This window comes from Lactuca saligna, chromosome 9 (genome assembly GCF_052625555.1).
Source record: "Lactuca saligna cultivar CGN05327 chromosome 9, ASM5262555v1, whole genome shotgun sequence".
NCBI lineage: Eukaryota > Viridiplantae > Streptophyta > Magnoliopsida > Asterales > Asteraceae > Lactuca > Lactuca saligna.
Window position 1 is genome coordinate 194,796,421 of NC_136425.1, and position 15,196 is coordinate 194,811,616.

General features: G+C 33.0%; 3 protein-coding genes across 5 annotated transcripts; 2 read left to right on the forward strand and 1 right to left on the reverse strand.

Moving 5' to 3' along the window:
- The first annotated feature begins 1,756 nt into the window (after positions 1-1,756).
- LOC145015264 (Pentatricopeptide repeat (PPR) superfamily protein) lies at positions 1,757-4,808 on the forward strand. The gene has a single exon (XM_078973716.1). The coding sequence runs from the start codon at positions 2,405-2,407 to the stop codon at positions 4,679-4,681; it is 2,277 nt and encodes a 758-aa protein (XP_078829842.1). The 5' UTR covers positions 1,757-2,404; the 3' UTR covers positions 4,682-4,808.
- Positions 4,806-8,064, reverse strand: LOC145015265 (GTP-binding protein). 3 transcript variants are annotated; one of them, XM_078973719.1, is made up of 10 exons: positions 7,890-8,064; positions 7,292-7,484; positions 6,960-7,179; positions 6,639-6,863; positions 6,271-6,530; positions 5,971-6,191; positions 5,776-5,901; positions 5,518-5,691; positions 5,304-5,441; positions 4,806-5,226 (listed from the first exon to the last, which is right to left on the reverse strand). In XM_078973719.1, the coding sequence occupies exons 2-10, from the start codon at positions 7,425-7,427 to the stop codon at positions 4,894-4,896; spliced, it is 1,833 nt and encodes a 610-aa protein (XP_078829845.1). In that variant the 5' UTR covers positions 7,428-7,484; positions 7,890-8,064; the 3' UTR covers positions 4,806-4,893. The 3 variants fall into 3 exon arrangements, with proteins under 3 accessions (XP_078829845.1, XP_078829843.1, XP_078829844.1); XM_078973717.1 differs by having other exon boundaries at positions 7,292-7,495; positions 7,890-8,063; XM_078973718.1 differs by having other exon boundaries at positions 7,292-7,495; positions 7,801-8,063.
- Positions 8,065-10,630: 2,566 nt separating this feature from the next.
- On the forward strand, positions 10,631-12,501 carry LOC145016078 (uncharacterized). Its single transcript, XM_078974503.1, has 3 exons — positions 10,631-10,850; positions 11,861-11,924; positions 12,233-12,501. The coding sequence occupies exons 1-3, from the start codon at positions 10,788-10,790 to the stop codon at positions 12,463-12,465; spliced, it is 360 nt and encodes a 119-aa protein (XP_078830629.1). The 5' UTR covers positions 10,631-10,787; the 3' UTR covers positions 12,466-12,501.
- The last annotated feature ends 2,695 nt before the right edge of the window (positions 12,502-15,196 follow it).

A 15,196-nucleotide genomic window follows, 5' to 3' on the forward strand; every position in this document is an offset into this window, starting at 1 on the left:
TGGGGGAACTCACTAAGCTTTGTGCTTACGGTTTTAGTTTATTGTTTCAGGTGCTTCAGATATCTCGGGAAGGCGAAAACGTGACCGTACACATCCTCGTATTTTAGACTTATGTTTTCTAGGATACTCTGATATTAAATTATTTAGAAAACATTTTGTAATAATGAATGGTTTATGGATCTTTGAAAAAGTTTTAAATTGGTTTATTTTTTATAGGTGTTACAATTTGACTCATTTTTCCGGTTTACCATTATTATTACTTACTCAGTTTTATTAAAGTTTCATTACTTTACTGTAATTTAAGAATAAGTCCCAAATTATGGTAAAATAATATGACTTTAATGAAGTTATAGTAAAATAATGAGATTTTAATGAAACCGGGTAAGTATTGAAAACGATAAACCAGAAAAAAGAATCAAATCGTCGTTTTTACTGGTAACTAGAACTTTTTCGTCAACAAATTTTAGTTTGGAATTTTTTTCATAAATTATAGTAAAATATTAAGACTTTTCCGGAAATTTCCCTTGAAATTTCAAAATAGTTCATAGCAATTACCAACTATATACATGCTTCCCTTTTTTTGATAGGTAACTTCCATATTGACTTTTCCTCTCCACATTTGTCTACCCTTTATTCTTTTGTTGAGTTTTTGACTAAATATGACATTTGAATATTTTATTTACCAGATAGGTGTAGTTTTAAAAATATTTATTAAATAGGTGTAGTTTTAAAATTTTATATTTTTCTAAAAGGTTTAAATCTAAATAAATATCCTAAATTACTTATATTTTTCAATTTAAATCACTAAAAGGTACACCATCAAAAATATCAATCATCCTTATGCTTATGCTGCTATAGCTAAAAAAATGAATCTCTTTGCTTAAAACTACTAAACCATTAAACCGCTAGCTATATACTAATTTCAACATCTAAAATTTGATAGTTAACTTCTTTGGCGGATGCCAATAAACATCAACAAAAGATAACCGGTTGATAGAATTTACCAAAGAAGAACAAAGCAATGCAATTTAAACCAAACCGAAGTGAAAAGAATAAACAAATTTTCAACGGAAATTTGAAACCTTGGAAAGGAATAACAGTAAACAATGAACAATTAAAAACAAATAACAATAAATATTTGTAATGTAAAAGCATTTAATAGTTCCAGAAGGATACAACAATTTCTTTTATTTTCACCGGATAGAATCAAACCCCAAGAAACCAGATTTCTTCATGTGTTTCATGGAGGAGGTGAAGATATGTAGCTCGGCTTTGAATGACGACCCTTACTTGCTACTTGGGTGATTTCTAAATCGACTTCTCATTTGTAGGTGGAGACGAAGTCGGAGATGGAGGTGTGGAGATGAATGGTGTGTTTGACTTATCTTTTGAATGATTAAAAGTCCTTTTAAAAAAAGATCATAGACAAAAGATGTTTGTAAAAAAACTTTTAAAAGCTACTTTTGGATTTTGCAAAGAAGGAAAATCAATTTTTTTTAAAAAATCAGAAAACCTGACTTTTTGTAACTTTTCCAAAAATATATTTTGGCCTCTAAAAAACTAATTCAATCATCCCCAAAATCACAGAGAAGTAAGTAAGGGCACGTAATATATTTTTTAGATTAAATTTAAAAATCTTTTTGTTTGATAAATATTTTAAAAAGAATATCTTTTTGGTAAATATTTTTGTAAAAAACACCTTTCTAGCAAAAACTCATTCTGTGTTTATGCTTTGCTAATGCAACTCCAAAGCTGCTTTCTTGCTTCCTTAACATCTGAGGGGTTAACCTGATAGAAGATAGGGATGACAATATAATATGATCAGAGGTCCTACGCCTCTCAAGGATCAATACTAGTTCATCAAGGCATCATGTTGAAGAAGCATAGTTCTCAGACAACACGATAATAGAAGTCCTTTGACCCCTTGATTGCTCTATCAAGTTCTGTTTGGATATCTTCATCATCCAAGAAGGTGTGGATGTTGGCATCAACCAGTGCCTTGAGTAGGTGGTCAGTGAAACTATGACGGGTGTCTATACCTCTCAAGCTTAGAAACACATCGTATATGTGATCATCATGAGCTGGTGAAGGAGATGAAGATCTTCAGAAAGTTTATCCAGAATAGCCATTATGAATACTTTAAAATCTACGATAAATTCGAGAAAGGAAAAAGGGGATGATTATGAATTTATGATTGGGGCTCATTATCATAACAAGAAAGGCTTTGATTCGATGTGTCACAATCAACCAATTTATCAATCTATCTTTGTATTCAAATATCTCTTCTATAGACTTCATATATCAGGCCTTTTGTAGTATAGTTAAATACAACTTGATTTGTAATACATTTTTGTCTACATATAACCTTCCTAGAAACTTATAAACCAAAGCTTTTAAGTTTTAAATGTCACATTTGAACGCCACTGCAATATCCCGCTTCAAACACTTAACGCAGCTCCATGCGCAGATCATTCAGCATTCACTCCACAACCATAACTACTGGGTGTCACTCCTCATCAGCCACTGCACGCGCCTCCGTGCGCCACCTATCTACACCCGCCTCATTTTCAACTCCACAGACCAACCAAATGTGTACGCGTTCACCAACATGCTCAAGTTCTACTCCCACATCGGAACCCATACTGATGTCATCACCCTCTTTGGTTGTTTGCGGTTCTCCGGTGTCACACCAGACGCATTTGTGTTTCCGATCGTGATTAAATCATTCGGAAAGGACGCGATTGTCTTACATGGTCATGTTTTGAAAACAGGACATCAGTCTGATCGTTACGTACGTAATGCTATCATGGGTATGTACGCGAAATATGGGCCTATTTGTTTTGCACGTAAACTGTTCGATGAAATGTCTGAGAGGATGGCTGCAGATTGGAACTCCATGATTTCTGGGTATTGGAGATGGGGTAAAAGGGTTGAAGCTCATAAACTGTTTACGTTAATGCCCGAGAGAAATGTGATCACTTGGACTGCAATGATTACAGGATATGCAAATATACAAGATTTGGCAACAGCAAGGATGTATTTCGACGAAATGCAAGAGAAAAATGTTGTTTCTTGGAATGCAATGTTATCTGGATATTCCCAAAATGGGTTTGCAGAAGAGGCTATAGAATTGTTCAACAAGATGATTAGTTCCAATGTTCAACCTGATGAAACAACATGGGTTTCTGTCATTTCATCATGTTCAGAACGTGCAGATCCTAAACTTGCAAATTCACTTGTGAAAATGCTCAATGAGAAGAATGTTAGATTGAATAGCTTTGTTCATACCGCATTACTTGACATGTATGCAAAATGTGGGAATCTTGAAGCTGCTAGAAAGATTTTTAATGAGTTGGGTGCTTTCAGAAATGCTGTCACATGGAATGCAATGATTTCTGCATATACACGTGTTGGTGATTTAAATTCTGCAAGACAACTGTTCGATAAAATGCCAGGGAAGAATGTTGTGTCATGGAACTCAATGATTGCTGGCTATGCACAAAATGGTCAATCAACAATGGCAATTGATATCTTCAAGGAAATGATCAAGTGTTCCAAAAACATAAAACCAGATGAAGTTACCATGGTAAGTGTGATATCTGCATGTGGTCATTTAGGAGCATTGGAGTTAGGAAACTGGGCTTTAAAATTCATAAACGAAAACCAAATCAATCTGAGTATTTCGGGTTACAATTCTTTAATCTTTATGTACTCCAAATGTGGAAACATGAAAGAAGCTCAAAGAATCTTTAACAAAATGAAACAACACGATGTTATCTCCTTCAACACTTTGATTACAGGTTTTGCAGCTCATGGTGATGGATTTTCAGCTATTGATTTAATAAAAAAGATGAAAAAAGATGGTTTTCAACCCGATAGAATCACATATATCGGTGTTTTAACAGCTTGTAGTCATTCGGGACTAATAAAAGAAGGTGAAAAACTATTCGAGTCTATACCCTCCCCAGATGTTGACCACTATGCATGCATGGTTGACTTATTAGGTCGCGTAGGTAAGCTTGATGAAGCCAAAAAGTTAATTGAAAAAATGCCAATGGCACCTCACGCAGGTGTATATGGTTCGCTTCTAAACGTGAGTCGAATTCGAAAACGAATTGATCTTGGAGAGTTTGCAGCAAATGAACTTTTCAAAATCGAGCCACAAAATTCGGGTAATTATGTTTTGCTTTCGAATATGTACGCTTCAATGGGGAAATGGGGCGATGTTGAGAGGGTAAGAAAGGAAATGAAAGTAATAGGAGTAAAGAAAACAACCGGATGGAGTTTCGTGGAGTATAATGGGAAATTACACAAGTTTATTGTAGGTGATAAGTCGCACGAAAGATCGGATGATATATACAAGTTATTAATGGAATTAAGAAAGAAAATGAGGGTGGTTGGGTATAATGTTGATAAGGAGAGTGTGTTGAGAGATGTTGAAGATGAAGAAAAGGAAGAGATGGTGGGGACTCATAGTGAGAAGTTAGCGGTTTGTTTCGCTATTCTTGTGAGTGAAAAAGGGAGTAGTATTAGAATTGTGAAGAATTTAAGGGTTTGTTGGGATTGTCATGAAGCTATGAAGATTTTGTCAAAGTTGGAAGGTAGAGAGATTATTGTAAGGGATAATAATAGGTTTCATTTGTTTCGCTATGGTTTATGCTCTTGCAACGATTATTGGTAGGTTACAGAAGTGTATTTTTGCATGTATTGGACTGAGACTGATGTCAATGAAACAAAATTGAAATATTTTATCTAGCTCAACAAGTGGGACATGGACTCCCACTCAATTATATAAAAGAAAAACAAAAAAAAAAGCCAATAAATAAAAAAACCCTCGAAACAAATTCCGTGATTTAAGTAGATTCTACAATGTACAACCCTTTAATGCATAGTTTAATCTTTCACCACATTGAGTATCCTCTTGTCAGATGCCTCTCCCGCAACGAATTTCCCGCCATTTTTCTTACTTTTACTATTACTGTTACTGCTATTGTTACTGCCAGTTGTGCCTTTTTTAGGGACAACACGCTGCAAAATACGAACGGGGATCCCACCCATATCAAAGTCTTCCTTTAAAGATCTTGTTAAGAACCTTAAATCCGTGTCTGAAAGCCGTGTCTTTCCACTAACAAACGCGACAAAAGTCGGTGGTCGGGCTTTCACTTGTGTGAAATACTTCACTTTTGGCTGAGACGCTAGATCCTTCCATGAATGCCGGCTCATTACCTGAAAGAAATAGCATCATACTTTCATTTATTTCCATTATTACTTTTTCCTACAAATTTGAGCTAATAAAAATATACCTTGCATAACCAACGATTAAGGCGAGCTGTTGATAACCTAAAACACCATTTTTTGTATGTTTGAATCACCTCATCCATCACATCTATTCTTCCTTTTCCCTCTAATGCTGAAACAAATACAACCGGTATCCCTGCCACCTGTCAATTCATAAATCAAAAATCTAAAAATTCAAACCAAAAATTCTCCATTAATTCAAAATGAAATGTAGCTTACTTGGGGTATGATTGTCTGAATCTCTTCAGGAACAGCTTTAACGACCCGATCATATAATTTATCTTTGAGAAGATCCATCTTATTCACAATTATTACCAAACCCCGCCCTTCTTCTATAGATCTTCTTGCTATCACTACTTCATCATGTGTCATGCTTTTCCGAGCTTTTGAAACCTTCACAAAGAGAGCAAAATGACCATTTTATCCTTGTGAACATATTTATGCAAGAAAGTGTAGAATTCAATTATTCAACCATACCTCTTCGCCATCAAGGACCAAAGCAACAACATGAGCCCTCATTAGATTTTTCTTTGACTGGACAACACTCAAGGACCCTGGTCCTTTTTCCGACTTTGTCCTCTGTAACCAACCCGCAGTGTCAACCTATAAAAGGGTAAAATGGTCATTTACAATGGAACTGAAAACGGAAAAGAGAATTGTGAGGTGTTTTACCATGTATATCGTTCTCCCTTCATACTGAAACTCAACTCTAACTGAATCTCTTGTTAGGCCAGCTTCTGGGCCCACAAGAACACGATCTTCCTGCAGAATTGCATTCAACAAGGTTGACTTTCCAACATTAGGTCTTCCTACAAATGCCAGCTGTAATGGTAGCTTTGACTCATCCTCTTGCTCACTAGACTCACACTCTTCATTACTTTCATCCAAAGATTCTAAGTTGCAATACAAAAGATTATAGCCTGTTATAGACAGAAATGAAAGAAGGATGATATAACATATGAATAAGCTTACCATTGATATTCTTGAGCATATATTCCTCAAGAAGTGGTCTAAGAACTTCATATAAATCATTCATCCCCAAACCGGTTTCAGCTGAGAGAGGAATGGGATCTCCAAATCCCAAGATTTGGGCTTCACCAGAAGCAGCATCAACTGAACCAAATCCATCATCAAGTGATTCGGCTTTATTCATCACCATAATAATCTTGATTCCAGGAGCATGCTTTCTAAGCCACTTTCCAACATCCAAATCCATAGGCTGCAATCCATCTCTAATCAACAACAAATAAAGATATTAATTATATCATACACTCAAGATAAAGAAACATTAAAGCTTTTAAGCAAAAAAGATATCCAAACGAACAGGTTATGAAGCTAACCTTGCATCTATGAGAAATAGTGCAAGATTGGACATCCTCAACACATTTGCTGTCATTTCTGCAGTCCTTCCAAGAACAGAACCAGATGAAGCTTCAGCCTCTAAACCAGCTGAATCCAACACCTTAAATCTTAAATCACCCAATTTTGCAATCCCCTCTCTTATATCTCTAGTCACATGGTCATTAGGAGTGTTGTACACAAGTGCCTCTCTCCTTCTAATCAACCTACAATAGATCCCACACAATGTGTATGTATGTATGTATGTATGTATGTATGTATGTATGCATGTATGTATGTATAACTATTCAAGAACAGCTAACCTATTAAACAATGCAGATTTGCCAACATTGGGTCTGCCAATAAGAAGTACAGTTGGAAGCAAGCGGGCATCTACTTTGCTGAATTCAACTGGTTTTCCACTTAACTGGGTCCCACTGGTTTCAACACAAGAGTCTTTGATATCATTGCTTACATCATCATGAGCTCGAATGGTAGAAAACCAGTGTCTATTTTCGAAAGTAGAATGATGGAAGTGTGAACCTAGCAAAGAAAAACATTCTTAACATCTTAAGAATTAAGATCATGTTTTCCTGTCCTTTTAGGAGATGTACAAATTTTATATGTGATGTATACATTTACAGGTGCTTAATACCTTTATTGAACTGTAAAGGAGGAGAACGTTCATTGTTGATTGAGTGGTGGACTAAGTTTCTTGGTAGAAGAGTTGTGATACGAAAGTGGTAGAAGATCTTCTGACGTGAAAGAGTATGAACACGTGAGAGAGACATGCATTAAGAACTGCTTGCGATGATTAATAAACCTGTATTCTGATTGCAAAATGTAACCTATTTTGCGCCTGAAGATGAATATGAAATAAGAGAAATTAGACATTAGCATTACGTCGAACACCTTGTGTACGTTTAAACTATAATGAACAGAAGGCACATTCGAATGAGTAATTTAGCCAACTACAGCTCCAGCAATAAAGAAATTGAACAAAGTGAACTTTGGTGAATTTCCCTTGAGATAAAAACACGAAAAAGAGTTGGATTGAATCATCACTGAAAGAGTCATAAAAATTAAAACGTGTTCCTGCAACCCAGTCAGCCGCTTGATTAAGCATGGTAAAAGGAGGTGCTGTAGGCGTAAGTCAGTCATTACCTAAGTGGTGGAATTGCCATGTTCAGTCATTTCTAAAGGCTTTTTCTTTGTTTTGCGAAAAGAAACAGAGAACATAGAGGGAGCAGCACCTGATTAGTTACGAAATTTTCTGGGAAACTGATCGCAAAGCGGTGAAGACTCAAGCCAGCAGTAACTTTTGTGGGGATTGATTGAGATACGACTGTAGCCAGCCAATGCGTAGAAGCGGGTATCAAAGACGAGCAGCAATCAAACAAGGGGATACTAATTGGGTACTTTGGTATAAAAACTCGAGTATAAAGTGTATGACATTATTTCTCTCTATCAAAACCCTTTTTTCACTAATAATACATCTTGTTAAATCTTGAATACAAAATAGTAAAAATTAAGTTGTATAAGATATTTCACAAAAATGGTTAGGATTGGGAATTTCAGGAATCGATAATCATCAACAATAAAATACAAAAAAAAGAACACAAAGAATTAATATGGTTTACACGATTAGAGCGATCAACTAACCAACAAACGCAAGTATAAAAAGATTTTATTACGTTAATAGAAAATACAATGTCATATATATATACTTTCTTCTTACAATTACAAGCGTTCATGAATTTATAATGACAAGATAAAAAAAAACTACTTATAGGTCAAACCCAAAAAATGTCATCAACTAGACTTGGTACAGGTCCAAACATCACATATTTGCTCATCGAGGGCACATCTAACATTCACCACATACCTTGTATCAAGCATCACAAACCTTTTGCTAGCCACAATGATAGATCTTTGTTGGCGATTTAATATCATCAATATTATCTAAGTGTAATATGATTAAATTTGTTGATCAAAAGTAATCTTGTTGAATATTGAACAAGTTAGGATGGTGTAGGAGTCTTTCAGGATTCAAAGTACACTGTTATTTAGGGGTGAAACCCTTAAACTAAGGGGGATCCGGGGCAGCGCCCCTGGGAGCGGGGTCTAAGAGACAGAGCCCCTCACTGAATTTTTTATTTGGGTTATGTTGCTATATTAAAAAATATATCAAAATCCAATTTTTTAGAAAGTTAACCCTTTTTCCCTGAAATTCGTTTTATGACAGGTTTGGTAGTTTTGATGACAATTTGTAACTATCTAGTGAGAGTTTTCATACAAGAATCATATAGCCGTTTCTGATCATTTTTTTGGTACATCTTGAAGAACATTTTCACATACATTCTTTGATTTCGTATATCTAAATTTCATCCAATTGAGTGTTCGATCTATACCATCGAAATACTTTAATTTAATAGTGAATCACGACTTTCATAGAATCCAAACAATTTGTTCATCCCCTATTTCTAACAACCTTTAGGTCTAGATTCCGATGACGACAATGAATTCAAATGAAAGATCATGCCTAGCAACTCAATAGAAACAACTATTTTCTACTTTTAAAATGAATATATTAACTACCTTGTATGTTATTAACTTCTCACACAATAAACAAATACAATAATAAAGCATGATGATTCAAATACAATTGTCATATAAATAAATGCATTAAAATCATATTTATCATACATTAATTTTTAGATTAAACTCATACTTTGTTGGTAACACATGATAATCTATAAAGAAGCAAAATCCAAATGCATACAATTTACTTTTTACTTTTATCATTTATTTCTTATTATATTTTAAAAATATTGACTAAATATTTTGAGGTAGAATATCTTCATGAATTAGATGATCCATGAAATGCGATAAAACAAAGCATGGAGGTTTAGAGGAGACAAAGTAGACAGTTGCACAGGACTCGATTTTTTTAATCATATATTTTTGTTTAAAAATACAAAATTATAATAAAGACAAGAGCCATTTTTTCTTGTTCGTTTCGAACCTTTAAGAATATTTTATTTTTTAGGGCTGACCCTGAACACAAAGCGATGATCTTTAGCGATATTATATGAATCTTTCATGTATACAAACTAAGATAGTTTCTCCGGTTTTCACGTCACGTGGGTCTCGATAACCATTCATAACTTTTTTTTTTTTTTTTTTTTTTATGTGAATGAATTATAAACATATTAAATAAATTTGTCTCAATGCTAGTTAAAAGAATTTTTAACATTATGGTGGAAGAAAAATATACAACAAACCATCTCGTTAACCACTAACCCTGATGCTCTAACAATAATAATAGAGAAAATAACAAATTTAACCTAATTTTTTAAGCTTTTTCCAAGAAATAGAAAAAATTAAAAAATAACCAAAATAACCAATGAAATTGTAGATGGGCCTTCACGGGCTACTATTTAGTTATTTGGGTTGTAATTCCATTAAACATGTATTTTTTTCCCAAAAATCTTATTTGTAACTTCGTATCCTCAAGTGAGACTGTACAAATGTTCAATGCATAAACTTATGCATTTGTCACTTATTGGAATCCCATTTAAGAAGAGGAAATCTCATATGTGAGTTTAGAGCAGAAATTGCAGATGGCAGATGTAATATGAGATTTCGTCATGCATATTGCATAATGCTAAAAATAGATTTTTTATATATATATTTTTTTTATACTTTTGACGAAATCGTAATCCAAATGAGGAAATCATAGCCCGTGAAGGCCCATCTGCAATTTTATGAGTATTTAGGTAATTTCTTAATTTTTTTTGGTTATTTTCTTAACATTAAGAAATTAGACTAATTTCTTTTACAAATGATATAAGCGATTTAATTAGTAAGAATAGTATAGTTATGGTGTTAAATTATAATCTAAAGGGATATTGTATAAAGTTGCTTTTAAGGGTGTACAACTTTTATTTTTATCTTCACTTTTAGTTTTGAGTGGGAGAGGGTATAAATATAATCACTCTTTTGCACCTTCAGGTTCGAACCTTGGTTCCATTATTCTTCATTCCTTTGGGTTCTCAAACTTCTTCACAACACCTTGTTGCCTTCAAAGTTCACACAGCTGCGTGGTGCCGAGTGCCGACTCATTATTGGAACCTCCAAGCCTGGCTTCAATGGTGTGCTTAGTCTCCTTGTTCTCCTTCACGCCTTTAACTTCGCACAAAACCCTAATCAAGGTAACTTACACTGTGGCCATCCCCTTATGTCGTATGTAGATTATGGAAGAAGGAATTCATTTCTCTCAGTTGGGACTCTTCACATGCTTTAACATGTTCTTCTATTTCCATTTTCAGTTACTTTTCTTCAGCAATTTAGTTGAAATTTTTTCGTACTCTCCCTTCGTTGACGTCTGTCGTCAAATAGGCTATTTTCATGACTTCAATTCGATGTGATGTGTATAGATATACATGAAATGGGTCAGTAGTATACTAAATTAACTGTATAACAGATACGGCAGATTGATTTAGGTCAGGAAAGCAGGTTTAAAAGTAATAAGAAAAAAAGCAAAGTGGAAATTTTGTTCAAGTACAAACTGTTGATTGTTTCTTTGTTTACCTTTTCTCTAGACTTATCACTTATGATATGAGTTTAATGCGATGGAAGGTTCCCTCAATTATGTAACTGTGATTAAAATATATATCAAAATGTTAGTAAAAAGTTGGATTAAAGTTTGTTTTAAAACAAATTATGCATCCATACTTCTCATTCTAGGGTCAAAATATGCAACATTGGGAAAATGGTTAAAACATTGTTGAGGGATGCTCTTATCCAATCAGGTCAAATGGTCAATGTACTTTCAATAAGTGTTCCACTTAATTCATTTAGTTAGACACAATTTGACTTTCTTGAGTAATTTCGTCAAATTTTTGTTAGAATCTAACAATATTAAAAAATACTAAATCAATATATAAATATTATGTATCATATGTGCAGGGATGATTCTTGTATTTTGTTGCTTTTTAACCAGTATACTTTGTAAATGGTTTAGTATTGTTGTTTTAAACAAACCTATTGATGAGTTGACTCAAGAAAGTCAAACTATTTTTTACCAAATGAACCAAATAAGACACTCTTTGAAAGTACAATGAGTGTTTGTGTATGAAAAAAAAAATACCTAAGTATGTTTATTATTTTATAAAGAAATGTAGTTAATTGGTGACTCAACAAAGCTTATTTTTATTTAAAGGACCTACAAGCATGGAAAACAGCTAATTGCAGGATGCTTTTACATTCATCAAATTCCATAACAGGTATGTGTTTCAAGCTTTTTTACCCTTCAGAATTTATTTTTTTACATAATTAGAAAAGCTTATATCTGTTATCAAGTAATTTCATTTTTATCATGATATTGTACTTTGACAAATCTTAACTAGTTATAGCATTGTACTTTGAATTTTTTTTTTCTTCTATTTATAGCAATGAAAATATACTTCTATTTGGATGAGATTTGCTATAATTGGCTAGGTTTTTCATAATGAAAGTAGGATGCTATAATAAACAGATATATAAAAGTATGTTACTATTTCTTTCATGCTTACAATTGAAATTTGATTTTAAGGAATCAAATTTGTGGCACCCAAATCATCAGGGAAAAACAAAAACCTACTTTGTATGACGTGGCATCATAACTGTAATCAGACACATGTAAGAGTTTGTTGTGGAGATGTTTTTGTTGATGATGATAAATTAGTTTGTAGTCCCAATGTGATATTTGGATTTTGGGTGGGCCCAGATATTGATGATGGATGGGGTTTCGTTGAAGCTATTGTAATTTGTAAATCAAATATTTGATATTTGATATTTGATAAATTTTGATTTTTTTGGGTACTTGTTTTTAATGTTTAAATCTAGATAGTATTTATAAGCAAGAAAAAAAAGGTACATTTTTTTGTTGATCTAGCCATCTAGGTATGTTCTTTACATTCAAAATGTTCTTTGAAGCTTCATCATGAATCTTGAACATATTTGTAAACATTTTATTTTATTTATTTTTTCAAGTTGCAACTTTTTATGCAACATGTCAAACATAACTTTGTCGAAACAAAAAAATTGGTTCAATGGAAACAAAATTGAGTCTCAAAGAAATATATCATGAATCTAATCATTTCTAATATTGAAAGTTAAAATTAGATATCAAAACAAGTTGTGAAGCTGTCACATGGGATTGTTTTGGGAAGAAAAGTAGAGGGTTGGGAAGAAAAGGAGACGGTTTTTACCGGTAAATTTGTTAAAAAGGTCATTTTGAGAGAAAAAATAAAATAAAATAAGTTAGTTTAATCCGAAAAAGAATCAATATAAGATCTGATATTCACCTTTTATAAAACTCCGTAACAAAACCATATAATATTCAATTAATACATTAAGCTTAACAAGTTGTTGAGACTTTATCACATATGATAACTAAGTCTATTGAATATACACATGTTATCCTAATTCATTTCTAAATCTACAAGATTCCAAAATTTCCGTAACTTAATCAAGTATAGTATACAAATATACACAAATATGTATACATACATATTCTACACATACACACCAAACACATGTCTTTATAACATAATAAGTATGCATTTGTTTCCATTACTTCCAACATATATCCAAATACATTAATAGTTGTGAAATACCCAAGTATGTAATCAAATGATTAATTTTCATACAAACACATGTTATATTATCAAACATCTCAATTTTTGATTTAACATCCTTTTAGTTATTGTTACTAATGTTTGGCAAATTTCTAATTTATCAAAACATAACCCAATTTCCTTCCAATTTCCATGCCAATAATTTTAGAATGATTTTATAATGATCCTAACATACTAAAACCACAAAATTATCATTTTAATTCTCAATATCCAAAAATATACCCATAATAACAACATACTCTTTGAGTTACTTCATTTCCATACGAACTTTATATTTGGTGTTCACATTTATAGAAACACGAACAATTTATTACACGAATTATCTATAATTTCCACATTTCCTTCCAACTCAAGAAATCCATAAATTATCAAAGATTCACATCTTATAGATTGATAATTACCTTCAATGGAAATTTTTTGTTTGTTAGAAGCAAAAAGGAAACTTAGATTCCATTTCTTATATGAATAATGAAACAAGCAGGAGATTACTATTTTTCTCTTAATTCATCATCTTTTTCTTGATTGAAAGAGGATATATACTGATTCTGTTTGATGGAGCATGATATTGAACTCATATACGACCTTGTGTGCCTACTTCATACCAAACCAAAAACAAGCCACATGATGTCAATCACGACATGCATGTCACATGATACATCATATTATTCAACATTGGTACCCAATCCATTTCCAACTTATACATCAACCACATTTTGTTCAAGAAGTATCCAAGTCCAATTCCTATAAAGTTTGACATTTATAAGAAACATGGAAACAGCCTACTACGTACTACTATGCTGATACAGTATGCATTGCCTCTTTTACCCAAAATCGAAACATAATTCATAAGAAACATGGGAAGAATCTAGGAATGTTTTCACCGTAGAATACTGAATAAACTATTTGTACCTATTTTTTGTGCTGTTTATCCTCAATACAAAAGATCACTTGGACAAGTTTCTCCAGAATTTAGCAATGGGGTCTCTGTGGTATGTTCTTTAATATCAGAAGTTTTTAATGTGTATAACAGGAGGACAAGTCTTATAGCCATTTTTAGTGATAGTTGGTGAGACAAAACAATATGTGTTTCTCTCGTTTTCTTGATAAATATTAGTAAAACTTATGACGTCTGCCAAACTTCTTAATAAAAGTACATGTGATGGGAATGAAAATTATGAAGGGAAACCAATTGTAGAGAAAATGGTAGTTTGATGTCTCAAGCAATAATTCAAATACAATACAAGGATGAGAATAGATATGACCGTTTTCTCTTGTTTAGGGTCATTTCCTTGATTAAAAGGCCCATAATGATCATCCATGAAACTTGATTTTGACAAACATGAAATGTGTAAAAGCCACGTAAACGGAAAAAGAAATGAAGTATGAATATGAACTTAATTAAACAAATGTTTAACAAGTCTAGTTGATGACTTAAATTTAAAATAATCAAGAGAATTGATTTTGTATGACAAAAGGGCTGTTAGCCTGTTCAAAAGTTTCTTCATTAATATTATACCTTGTTGCAAAACCTACAGAGATCCTTAATATCGATTACCATTTAGCTTCATGTCACCAAATATGGGCACATAAAACGCCGTGGAGCCACAGTTTGTCGTACGTTCGTCTAGTATTAAAATACGGATACACTGTTGCCAAGGCATATAACTATCCTTAAATTCATGATGAAAGACGAGGATCAATAGATCGATCAATGGTGCACGCTTTCTATATATCCCCATCCCTTGTATTCATAAACAATTATCCCCTTCAGATCAAGTAGTATATATATTCAGCTTTAGTTTGTCCTTCTTCCTGTCACATGCCTTTGAATCATGAATTTTCTTGCAATGTCCCATACACCCTTTCCTCATATTGGT

Bases quoted from the DNA above. Each gene is read 5' to 3' on its own strand.
- LOC145015264 (XM_078973716.1), top strand. From the start codon at position 2,405: ATGTCACATTTGAACGCCACTGCAATATCCCGCTTCAAACACTTAACG.
- LOC145016078 (XM_078974503.1), top strand. From the start codon at position 10,788: ATGGTGTGCTTAGTCTCCTTGTTCTCCTTCACGCCTTTAACTTCGCAC. The intron at 10,851-11,860 runs GTAACTTACACT...TTTTATTTAAAG, and splicing joins CGCACAAAACCCTAATCAAG to GACCTACAAGCATGGAAAAC. The intron at 11,925-12,232 runs GTATGTGTTTCA...TTTGATTTTAAG, and splicing joins TTCATCAAATTCCATAACAG to GAATCAAATTTGTGGCACCC.
- LOC145015265 (XM_078973719.1), bottom strand. From the start codon at position 7,427: ATGTCTCTCTCACGTGTTCATACTCTTTCACGTCAGAAGATCTTCTAC. The intron at 6,864-6,959 runs GTTAGCTGTTCT...GATCTATTGTAG, and splicing joins AAATCTGCATTGTTTAATAG to GTTGATTAGAAGGAGAGAGG. The intron at 5,692-5,775 runs GTATGGTTGAAT...CTCTTTGTGAAG, and splicing joins TGGTCCTTGATGGCGAAGAG to GTTTCAAAAGCTCGGAAAAG.